Source organism: Thermomyces lanuginosus (assembly GCF_041956635.1).
Source record: "Thermomyces lanuginosus strain ATCC 200065 unplaced genomic scaffold VTN49scaffold_22, whole genome shotgun sequence".
Classification (NCBI taxonomy): domain Eukaryota; kingdom Fungi; phylum Ascomycota; class Eurotiomycetes; order Eurotiales; family Trichocomaceae; genus Thermomyces; species Thermomyces lanuginosus.
Window position 1 is genome coordinate 515,723 of NW_027192356.1, and position 11,377 is coordinate 527,099.

Consider the following 11,377-nt stretch of genomic DNA (forward strand, 5'->3'; position numbering starts at 1 on the left):
AATGACTCATTTGAATAAGTCAGGTCTTTAAAGTGACTGAGATTCTGTGAACGGTCTGCTCATCATCCGCTTGGATTCAACTCTCTAAGCTGTAGATTTGACGTTGATTTTGTCAAAATGGTGGAACGCACTGACTTGAAGGTGCGGGTGGCCATCGAAGGCTGTGTAAGACCTCAGTTCCCAAATGGCATTCGCTCCGACTCATGATTGTCTTACAGGGCCATGGCAAATTGAACGAAATCTATGATGCTGTGAAAGATGCAGCTGCAGCCAGAGGCTGGGATGGTGTGGATCTGGTCATCATATGTGGTGACTTTCAGGTCAGCTCAGGCCCAGCCCTTGAGGTGTCTATTGTTTCCTAATAATTTTCTAGGCCGTCCGTAATGCCAATGATCTTGCTTGCATGGCTGTTCCCATGAAATACAGGAAAATGGGAGATTTCCATGAATACTACAGTGGAAAGCGCAGGGCTCCCTATCCCACAATCTTCATCGGGGGCAACCATGAAGCCAGCAATTATATGTTCGAACTCTATTATGGCGGCTGGGCAGCTCCGAACATCTACTACCTGGGTGCTGCGAATGTTATTCGCTTCGGGCCGCTCCGAATCTCCGGACTATCAGGGATTTGGAAGGGATACGATTACCGTAGACCGCATTACGAACGCTTACCATACCATGGAGGTGATGTGCATAGCATTCATCACGTCCGGGAACTGGACGTTCGCAAGCTGCTACAGATCCGTACCCAGGTTGACGTTGGCTTATCTCATGACTGGCCCAGGCACATTGAGTGGTTCGGCGATTACAAGTTTCTCTTTCGCAGAAAGCATGGGTTCGAAAATGAATCCCGCAGCAATCGGCTTGGAAACCCTGCCGCAAGAGATGTCCTTGACCGATTGCGCCCTCGCTACTGGTTTTCTGCTCATCATCACATTAGATTCACTGCATCTATGACGCATGATTCTTCTGATGCTCAATCTCGTAAGAAAAGATCTACGGCCCCGAGTCTGCCGGACGATCTTGTTGCGCCGGAGCCAATGTATGATGGGCCAGTCATCACTTTCGAGTCTGGGCCAGATCAAGAGGATCATGCGACCGGCACGAAGGAGGAGACTCGGGGCGTGTCGGACAATCCCGACGTGTCTACCCGTCTGGCATCTAGAAAGGTAACTGACGTTGCGAAGGCCGGACCGAAGCATGCCCAGGACGACCCGAGTTTGGTTTCCAAACAATCTTCCACGGTCAAAAATGCAGATGAGATTGAGCTGGACTTGAGTGATGAAGACAACAATCCACCGCAGGCGTCTTCCATCGGTGTCACCAAGTCAGCTGAATCACGGCAAGAAATTGTCCGCCACACGCCGCACGATGCAAATGATGGCGCTGAGGCTGTATCTGTGTTACCAAGCAAGCGAGCTCCATCTGTTTCATCGGAAGATGAAGTGCCGGAGAGCCTCCGTGCACAGCTCCCCGCCAGCTTCAAGCGTCAGCGCCCAGAAAAGCCTAAGCCCGTTCCTTTGCCCGAGGCCATCACCAACAAAGCCACATCGTTCCTTGCCCTCGACAAATGTCTTCCTGGCCGGCATTTCCTCGAGTTGATGGAACTGGAGCCCGTCTCAGATCAGCAAGGAGTTAACGCCAGCCGCCCCTTCCGCTTTCAGTACGACAAGGAATGGCTGGCCATCACCAGAGTGTTTGCCGACGACCTCACAGTGGGTGATAAACGTCAAAAGGTGCCACCTGCTCTCGATTGGGAAGTCTACCGGGAGCGGATCATCAAGGAAGAGGCCTGGGTTCAAGAAAATATCATCGACAAGGGCAAGCTTGACATCCCCGATAACTTCGAAATCACCGCGCCTGTGTACGACGAGCGCGTTCCGATCAATACACAGGACACTCCCCGCGAATACAATAATCCTCAGACGGCTCGATTCTGTGAGCTTGTCGGTATTGAGAACAAATTCTACATGCCTGACGCAGAACTGGAAGCTCGTGCCGCAGCTAGGCCTCCAAGGGATTATGGCGGTCATTAAATTTGACACGAGTGTCGTGAATGAGGGGATATCAATCTATGAAAGTATTATGATGGGAGGAAGTCTCTTTGTCTTTCGAGGTGTTTGCCGTATTATCCACTTGAGTAATGTTAATTTGTGTATGACTGCCTGGCTGGAAATACGTTATTGATAGCGGATTTTTGTGAATACCCAATATATGTCACGATTGATTAATGCAATACCCATGCAAGGTTTCATTTTTCTAGCATGCAGCTTTGAATCCATGATCCTGTACAGCAGCAGCCATGCAATCAGCCATACAGATCCCAGAAAATGGCGCAAGCATAATGCCAAAGATATAGCGATCGCGAAGCATTAATCTTCAATCTCCTCGATCCTCGGCCGTGACGCCGCATTCCTCGTCGCCGCCAACGGATCAACAGCCAACCCAGCAAGACGATCCCCGAGATGCAGTCGCGGCTCCTCAGCTGCTTCATCGCCTTCCACAGCCCCAATCCCCCGAAGCAGACTCTTCTCCATCCACGCCTCGAGACTTTCTACCAGCACACGGATATGACCCCGAACGAGGGTATCGGACTCACGGCTTTCGACGAAACTCAGTGTGCGTAGCATCGTCGGGATGTTCCCGATTGTCGCGGGCCCCTTGGCAGAAGCAGCAGCTGAGGGGTCGTTGCCGGGATCGAAGAAGGAGAAGCCAAAGCCGAGACGCCTACGACGATTGGTGACCTCATTGTCCATGGCTTTGATGAGGTCGAGTAAGAGCACGACGCTGGCTCGACGCAGGATGGCACTCCCGGGGTCGGGCTCCTGCGTCAAGATGGACAGCGCGAGGTCGACGGCCGACGAGGCGATTGCGGGCCCCAAAGCAGGAAGGTTTGTCTGGATAGCTGTGGCGAGGATCGAGAGTGCTGAGGCCCGCACGCGAATGTCGTCAGGCTCTTCATCGCGGGGGGCTCCCGCTGCCCATGCCTCAAGGATGCTGGAGGCCTGTGCTGCCTGTTCGGGGGTTTCTTCGTCGGAGTCGTAGGGGAGTGCATCTTTATCGGACGAACTAGGCAAGTTGGTGGTGATCTTCCATCCGGGTGGCATTTGGTTTGCTTTCTCCTCTCTTTCTTTTTGCTTTCGTTCTTGCTCAAGACGACGGCGGCGTGCTTTCTGGGCCTCAGGCTTGCGTCCTCGTCGTCCTGCAATTTCGATCATTCCTTCTCCAATGATTTGCGCTGCTTCTCCAACTAGTGCCTCACCAAGGTCTTGAACTGTACGAAGCAGGGATTCGCCGACAAGAAGTCTCTGATCAAGAGTGCGTTCTTCTTGCTTGTCGGCGTAGCGTTCGACCAGGGTTCTTACTACCGTTCGCGGATGTTTAGATGCGAGCGCGCCGATCAGTTTGATAGCATTGAGGTAAATGAACTCGTCCTTTTTGCCGCCCTCTGCACCTTGGTCCGTAATGATGGATAGGAGAAGAGACAGTGTAGAAGCAATATCTAGAACTGGAGAAGATTTCGTGATTAACTTAGAGAGCAGAGTAAGGCCCTCCGCTTGGACTGGCGGAAGATCAGAGTTGATGTTTTTCAGAGCCTGGCGATGGGTTTCAAAATCGGAGTCATGTGTTGGCGCTGTTTTTTTGGCCTTCTCTTGGTCATTCGGTGAATTCAAATGAATTTCAAGGAGCATGGAAGATGTAGTTCCTTGCTTAGCGAGCGACGTCGGAAGATGTGGGATCAATTGATCCAACTTTGCCTTGATTTCCTGAAATACACGTAGAAGATCTTGAGAAATGGACAAATCAGGGGACGCGAGAATAGTGGAAAGGAGGCTAAATGTTGCCGATAACGATTCCGTAGACTCTGCCTGCCCTGCGCCATCTTCTATACTCCCCTGGTCCTGTGACACGATGCTGGCCAGCGACTCGAGGGTCGGCTTGCCGTTTCGCTGAATCCGTTTCTTTCTTTCCTTCTCCTCAACGACACGAAGTTCGCTGTCAATAAGCTGGTGAACCAATTCAAGGACTCGAAGAGGACGTCGAGATAGAGTATCTTTGAATTCACTTAGGAGCTTTTCGGCCAGTTTTGCGCTGACGACTTTCTCTACCACCGAGCTGTGGTAGTCCCTCTCCTGGCCAGAGATCTTGATCTCGGCCGACCGTTCCGGCACTGGATCCAGGAGCCATTTCTTGCTGACATAGAGGAAAATATCGCCCGTTCGCTCTTCGCTTTGCGGGTCGCTGCCCAGAAACCTTGCAAAGCTGTCGGCACGAGAGTCCAGTGACTGAACCAGCTGGACAATATCGAGGCTCTCTTCGCCTCTTTCAACCAACACGATGCCACCTCCAGGGACCGAACCATAGGTCCATCTTGTTCCACCGGTATATAGCAAATTATCTGCCAGTTTTTGGAGCGGTGGGAACCCAACAGACAGACCAAAGTACGTCTGCAGAAGTGATGAAGTTTTCTCATGCCAGTGTTTCTTGTCATTTTCTTGGGCGTAACATGCAAGACCCCACAAAGGCAGTAAAATTGGCTGCACCAGCCGTTTCACGAGACCTGGATTGGGATGCTGCAAGCTCAGCGTACAAAGCCTTTCGATAGCAAGAGATAGAATTGATTCGGGAACTAGTGTATGCGGCTGTAACCCTGATTCCATATCTGATGAAGTGGATTGGGCAGCAGGATCGAATGATCTCAGCCATCGACGAGACTCGTCGTCGATGGACCCTGTGACAGCCTTGAGTAAGGGCTCGATGAAGATTGAATGCCCTACAGTGCCCGGGGCACCGTATGCGCGCTTCCCCAAGATCCCGCTACCAACGATATAAGCTGCGGCACGTTTTAGATCTTGGTCCTGAGAGTCCAGCAAAGCAAGTAACTTCGGTGCGATATTATGGAAATATGCCGTAGGGTCTATTCCTTGGGGTACTGAAGACAGTAACTTTGACATTTGCATGATCGCCTGAACTGTAATTGGAGGCCCATTGGATGGTGGAGCCTGCGCCTCCTGTCCGAGAGACGGAGCGAATTGGGAGGCAACAAAAAGTACTGTCTGCACGACCCCGTCCTCCCGCAGTGGGATATGTGAAATGCGACTTGAGACAATTCCCTTGAACCAAGATGCAGCATCATGTCGCAGGAATGCAGAGAGCGTAGGCAAGATGACTGACGTAGGTGTTCTGAAACAGTCAGCATCCACTGATCCGGTAGTCAGAAAACGAGGAAGCTTACTCTTGAATAATTTTATCCAACGTTGTGCGATATTTTACTCTTTCTGCTTCGGACAAGCTCCGCGAGTTGTAAGCGAGATCAGACAGGGCGCTGATCACGTCACTCAGAAGACGATTGCGAATCATAGGCCTAATCCCCTCATGCTGATCATACCAAATAGCGAGCAACGAGGTCAGGATACGGTTTAGAAGTACTTCGTCCCGCGGCGCATCGGATGCAGCCTCGGGCACGGTCTTCGCAATCACGCCGGTTGGTAGGCTGGAGAGAACTCTTTTCTCCAGGGGAATACCGACCCCAGACGAAAGCGAAGGATATATTCCTTCCAGTGAAAGCAAATCGAGCAATGCATTAAGTGCCCGCTGCCTTTTGGCATCTTCAAGGGCGGGGTCATCACTTGTCGACGTAGGAACAGTTTCCGGGTCTACAGGTGCAGCGTATCCATTATGAATATCCGTCAGAAGTTGTGTAGTTCTTTCTATGACCGCATATCGGGCAGCGCGCTCGTCTTGAGATACAGAATTCGGCAAATTCCGACTAAGAAGCTCGACGAGTGAGCCAGCTTTGGCATTGCGGATCTCATCTTGACCAAGGTCAGTTCAAAGCCCTTGACGTCTGGAACCGAAATGGCATGCCTCTCTTGAGAACAGGACGCAGAAAGGCATTTGCGGCCTCAAATGCTGCCCTAAGCCGTGCTGAATACACCATATTTTAGCTGGGTTGATTTGACGAGCACGAGAAAACTACCAATGACGTTTGTCTAAGAAGGTTTTATGCCTGAGGCAGTACTTAACAGCACTGACTAATCAAGGCCCACATGGAGCGCGTCGCGCCCTTGGAACAGCCTTTCACTTCGGAGCGCGGCCATCCATGCACGCTCACTTCCTCAACCTCTCAACCATCGTTGCAGTCTGGAAGTCGAACATCCATCGTCCTCTCACATATCCTCGAGTTGATCAACGACTGACCCTTGCTGATATGCAATTCACCATTGGCCCCATTGCTTCGCTGGGCACGGTCGAAATCCGGTCACCCGCTTTGTTTACAAGTTCTCCTCGTCCACCGCTCTCTTGCCAGACCCTGGCATTTATGCAGTTCATCCTCCCTATAGTTCTTCAATTCCATCTGACCATTTCTGGTTGTCTTGGCCTTGTGCCGCGACTACTCGGTTAGATGCGGATTGGAGCTTAACCCTAGGTTCTTTGTCGGTTTGAGTTTCACGGTCATGATCGGGTATCCTATTAGCATCTTCGAGCCTCGCGTTTGTGGATGTGAAAAGGTATTCGATTGTCCAGAGCCCGGAACGGGCAGTAAGGGGAGATTGACAATGCAAGTCCCAGAGGGACACGCGTTCCGTCTTCTCCTGCTGGGCGTGCACGGATCAATAATGGATGTTGGCTCTGCTGGCGAGTTGAGAGAGACCATCGGGAGAGAGTGGGTGGAACATGTCGGGCATCTCTCGATGGACTGGCCTTGGGAAGGCGACATGGCGCGACGGTGGGTGTCATTGAACACAACACTGCCTTCGCACGAGAAGGCAAGTCCACGAACGGCCGGTGAGTCGTCAGTTGTAGCGGATCCACTCGCCGGAATCAGGATTCTCTTCGGCTCATGCCCAAGCTGGGTCGGTGAGGGTTCTGTCGCGAGGTTCGTTACTCTCAGTCGATGAGTCCGGCATTACCTGGCTAGCCCTCCACTCGCGGTAGGCACTAGCTGGGTTGGCGTGTTGTCCGTTCCGGTTGATGCCCATAGGCGCCTATTTTATCACGACCTTCTAGACATGTCCCCAACTTCCGGAATTCTTGGGAGTTCTGGTCCCTGCTCTCCAACCCGACCTCTTAACCGAAGCGTCTACGCGACGTTCGCTTGCGAGCCGACCGCAAGTCCGGCAACAGCTATAGACTTGTGCTTCGTCAGGAAGATTCTGATCCGCCGTGTTAACCATCTCTTTGCTGGTCAATCCGGCAAATCGATTGATGGGCGCCGACACTGGTGGCGTGGGCTCACACCCTGCCATCCTCCAGGAGCGGTTTTTGAAGGCGTTTTTGTCCGTTCGTTAGTCTGCCCTCCAACGCATTTTAGGCAGCGGAGAGGAAACAAAAACTTGCCTCTGAGGATGCTGCATTACACACAAGAGAGGTACCCTTTTTCTTCCCGCTGCTTGCAAAGGCTACAGCGTTTGGACGTCGGGGACTGGGCATTGCGATATCGGGTTCGACGTGTGGCTCATTGTGAAGCCTGGGAGATGGTGGATTCAGGCCAGGATTCATGATCGATATATCTAGGATATGTGGACGGCGACTGTGCGACAACCAGCTCTGGTGGTTGCAGTACTAGTCAAATTGCCTTGCCACTGGCAGTCTGACGGGCATCGGACTATTCTTCTGATCCTTAATCACCAGGAATGCGGTTCTGTGGCTCCTCGATATATCTCGGAGGTCACCGTGTGTTTGTGGAGTTCTCGACCTGATTTTCTGCAAAGGCTCTGCCATTTGGCCGCTCATTTTCCAGTCATTGGCTGCCATCGTGAAAGCCAGCGCCACCAAAGCAGAGTGGAGTGTATGACGCCTGGAAAGGGACCTCTCTCGAGTGAGGATCAAGGCTTCGGCCTGTCTGGACTGGGCTGTCTGCATCTTTCTCTGCCGCGGTTCCGCTGACTGAAACGCCGGCAAGGAGAACTGGCGGTCTCTCCAGTGGCGGAGTCAGGAGATTGGATGGCCATCCACCATTGCATCGGAAGATCTCTCGAGATGGAGTTGCCATGGATGGCATGTGCCCTGGGATGCGGTGAGATCAGGGATGGGGAGATCGCGCCGAGTTGCACAGTGCGGGCAATGGCCGTTCCTCTCGGAAAGGGGGGAACGGCCTTATTTTTTTTCTTATAAGTCTCCCCTTGCTGCTTTTCCTGAAGCATGGCTAACTACAGTGATAGGAAAGATCTGTCTATCGGGAAACGCACCTTCCTTGGGAATCGAAACGTTCTGCTCCTTCCCTTCTCTTTCACGCCGGTTCCCGGCTCTTGCCTTTCCTGGATGGCAGTAGCTATATATCGCCTTCATCTCCTCGTCCTCTCCTCTTCATCTTCATGTCTCTTGCAGCTTTGATACTTATTCGTTTTGCTACGGAACATCTATCGCTTCATCGACGTACTACATCGCTTCCATCGTGGCATCACAAACATGTCCTTCTTTCGCAATCTGCTGTTGTTTCCACTCGCTATTACTGTCCTACCTATGTCTTCAGCCGACGAGCTCGAGTTCAACCCCCGCCACAGTCGAGCCGAGCAATTTGGTCTGGCCCTAGACGCTCGGGCTCGTAAGGATTCCCCGCTTCCCACTCAGCAGAGATGCGGGAAGAAATATGGTACTTGTGAGCCTGGCTTCTGCTGCTCAATTTCTGGTAAGCCGGATGTAATGAAACTGAGCTCAAGTTGCATGCTAACCACGGTGAAGGCTACTGTGGTGCCACGCTTGATCATTGTCGATCCCCGGATTGTCAGATCGACTTTGGCACTTGCGATGCTGACAAGACTCCGCAAGGCCCGTCCACTGTGGACATTCCTCGGCCTCATGTGGGCAAGGTGCCGTATGGCCAGAAGATCTTCTCCTGCACCGTACCAAATACCATTGCCTTGACGTTCGATGACGGTCCCAACAAATACACCTCCGATCTCCTCGACATCCTCGACCAATATAACGCCAAAGCTACCTTTTTCATCTCAGGCGTGAACTCCGGCAAAGGCCAGATCGATGACTTCAATCTGCCGTGGGGAGCACTAATTCAGCGCATGCACAATAGCAGTCATCAACTCGCCAGCCACACTTGGTCGCATCAGGACCTCGACAAGATTTCACCTGCACAGCGCCGAGAGCAAATTCTAAAAAATGAGGCCGCCATTCGAAATATCATGGGAGGTATTCCCACGTATATCCGGCCTCCATACTCGAGCTGCGGCAACGAGTCGGGTTGCATGCAAGATTTGCTCGATCTTGGGTACCATGTGATATACTTTAATCTGGACACGGATGACTACAACAATGACAGCCCTGATAAGATCCAGAAGTCAAAAGACAATGTCGACCGCGCATTCTTTGCTCGAGAGCCTCCAGGCCGACCCCTCCTGGCGATCGCTCATGATGTCCATGCGCAGACTGTTTACAACCTCACTGCTCACATCCTTGAACAGGCTCGCAATGCAGGGTACCGTGCCGTGACTGTTGGCGAGTGTTTGGATGATCCCAGGGACAATTGGTACCGATGGGATAAGGGGAAATAGGTGGAAATTGGCTTTCATACGGCGTCCGAGGAGAGATTGTTGACCGACTGAGTATCAGCGTCTGATTAATCTGCATGTTTTGTTCCGTAGTTATTAGTTTGAGATTCATTGCCCGTAGTGTATTGGTATTGTTGCATTGTCATGGTATTCGATGGTTGATAGCTTAATCAGACGTCAGGATATCCACGAAAACTGTATCTTCTTTGAAAACTCAAATATTTCTACAGGAGATACCAATTGCTGAAGCGATGAATTACTTTCGGACAACCTTCAAGAGCGGCGCAACTCGCACTTTACGACTCAGTCCCACGCGATAGGGAACCTTCGATGTGATTGTAAAGGACCCGGGATTCCGAGACGGCACTTTCCGAGCAGAGTCTAGGAGTGGCGGTGCAGGTTCAGCCAAAGGGTCTGGCGATGGGGAGAGCTCCACCTGTGGCCGATTCTCAAGGCTTCCGTCCGGCGTCTTCTCGACTTGAGCCGTGGTGTCCGACAATGGAGTTTTTTTCGGCGGCGTGTTGGGAATGTCCTGGAGTACTGTGGTGTTTGGTTTCGGGGCGGCTCCAGCGTCCGTACTGGGCTTGGGAGTTGATTCCTTCTCCTTCTTCTTCTTCTTTTTCCGGCCCTGTGTTTTTGGTTCTGTAGCGGAGCTGTCACTTTGGCGAGTTGTTGACGCTGACGCATCCTCATCGCTGTCGATCCAGATTACATCCTTCTCTGTTCCCCTCGCGACGTTCTTGGTCTCAGCGTCCGGTATGTCCGATGTTGTCTTGCTGCGCTTCGCTTTGCTCTTTTTGGCAGGCTTGTTCGACTCGGTGCCGGCTGGAGATGGAGCTTTCCCTTCCTCCTCTGTAGGTATTGCCGGTGGGGTGGCGGCCTCCGGAGCATCATCATCGGCTTGTTTCTCTTGCCGTCCTCGGCGCTTGACAGATTGTTTTTCGGTCCTTGTCGCTGTCTCCTCTGGAGCCCCCCTATCTGTTCGCTTTCCGCGTTCGCCCGTTTGCTCTTGCTGCTTTACCACGCTACGATTCCTGTTTGAGAGACTGTGTGCGTCCGCGGATAGAGGGGTTATAGAGATGATTTTCGAGACAGGGCTAGGACCTGGCGCAAGCTCCGGCGAAGCTTCTGAGAATGGCACTGTTGGCGGCGGTGTATCGAACTGCTCCTGGGATCGCAGCTGGGAGTGCCCAGTATCTGCAGCACCAGTGTGTTGTGGCTGGAAGGACTCGAAGAAGTTGTACGATGTACCAGGTTTCTCGCTGCTCAGCGACCACCACTCCTTTCCATTCTCCGGTGATATTCTCCGCCGCTTGGCTTGGCGCTCTTCCAAGTCGTCCGTAACTTGGTTCAGATCGCCCGACGACCCGTTAAATCCCATATATTCCACGCTGTGCGTAGACGGCATAACGAACGGGGCCCTCTCCTCTACTGCTTCAACCGGCCCAAAGTTCATAGTATGTAGTCCGATCTCATTGTCATCCGATTGTAGGAAGCGATCGAAGTCAACCTGCAGTAACTCTGACTCTGCGTCCCCAGTGGTACTGACAAGTGACGGATGTGCATCCACGGAGCCAGTCCTCGTCTGAGGGTTAGTGCTGTTGTTCATGTTCGTGTCGTCATCTTCTTGCAGAGGGTCAATGGAGGTCGCGACGTCAGAGGCATCTTCGTCGTCCGAGTCCTGCACGACTCGCCGGCGAGACATGGCGCCGGGTACTAAGACGTAGAAGCTCTGGCTGTTATTATCACCGTCGGTCATCGATGTTGAACATGAGGACGCGTAGTGACGGGAGGAAGACGTGTTCATCCAATACAATTGAATTCCAGAAAGCCAACGCCAAGTCGGGCCATAAACGCGTCACGTAAATGCTC

At 52.3% G+C, this 11,377-nt stretch overlaps 6 protein-coding genes across 6 annotated transcripts; 3 read left to right on the forward strand and 3 right to left on the reverse strand.

Moving 5' to 3' along the window:
* Nucleotides 1-117: 117 nt before the first annotated feature.
* Nucleotides 118-2,035, forward strand: VTN49DRAFT_1111 (uncharacterized protein; the record flags this gene model as incomplete). The annotated part of the gene is made up of 3 exons (XM_069408691.1): nt 118-165; nt 219-320; nt 374-2,035. The coding sequence occupies 3 exons, from the start codon at nt 118-120 to the stop codon at nt 2,033-2,035; spliced, it is 1,812 nt and encodes a 603-aa protein (XP_069270151.1).
* A 336-nt stretch (nt 2,036-2,371) lies between these two features.
* Nucleotides 2,372-5,940, reverse strand: VTN49DRAFT_1112 (uncharacterized protein; the record flags this gene model as incomplete). Its single annotated transcript, XM_069408692.1, has 3 exons — nt 2,372-5,183; nt 5,236-5,815; nt 5,868-5,940. 3 exons carry the CDS (start codon nt 5,938-5,940, stop codon nt 2,372-2,374), a joined length of 3,465 nt encoding a protein of 1,154 aa, XP_069270152.1.
* Nucleotides 5,941-6,559: 619 nt separating this feature from the next.
* Nucleotides 6,560-6,901, forward strand: VTN49DRAFT_1113 (uncharacterized protein; the record flags this gene model as incomplete). Its single annotated transcript, XM_069408693.1, has 1 exon — nt 6,560-6,901. The coding sequence occupies one exon, from the start codon at nt 6,560-6,562 to the stop codon at nt 6,899-6,901; it is 342 nt and encodes a 113-aa protein (XP_069270153.1).
* Nucleotides 6,902-7,743: 842 nt separating this feature from the next.
* On the reverse strand, nt 7,744-8,004 carry VTN49DRAFT_1114 (uncharacterized protein; the record flags this gene model as incomplete). Its single annotated transcript, XM_069408694.1, has 1 exon — nt 7,744-8,004. The coding sequence occupies one exon, from the start codon at nt 8,002-8,004 to the stop codon at nt 7,744-7,746; it is 261 nt and encodes an 86-aa protein (XP_069270154.1).
* A 461-nt stretch (nt 8,005-8,465) lies between these two features.
* VTN49DRAFT_1115 (uncharacterized protein) lies at nt 8,466-9,508 on the forward strand (the record flags this gene model as incomplete). The annotated part of the gene is made up of 2 exons (XM_069408695.1): nt 8,466-8,631; nt 8,685-9,508. 2 exons carry the CDS (start codon nt 8,466-8,468, stop codon nt 9,506-9,508), a joined length of 990 nt encoding a protein of 329 aa, XP_069270155.1.
* Nucleotides 9,509-9,761: 253 nt separating this feature from the next.
* On the reverse strand, nt 9,762-11,210 carry VTN49DRAFT_1116 (uncharacterized protein; the record flags this gene model as incomplete). Its single annotated transcript, XM_069408696.1, has 1 exon — nt 9,762-11,210. One exon carries the CDS (start codon nt 11,208-11,210, stop codon nt 9,762-9,764), a length of 1,449 nt encoding a protein of 482 aa, XP_069270156.1.
* Nucleotides 11,211-11,377: the final 167 nt, after the last annotated feature.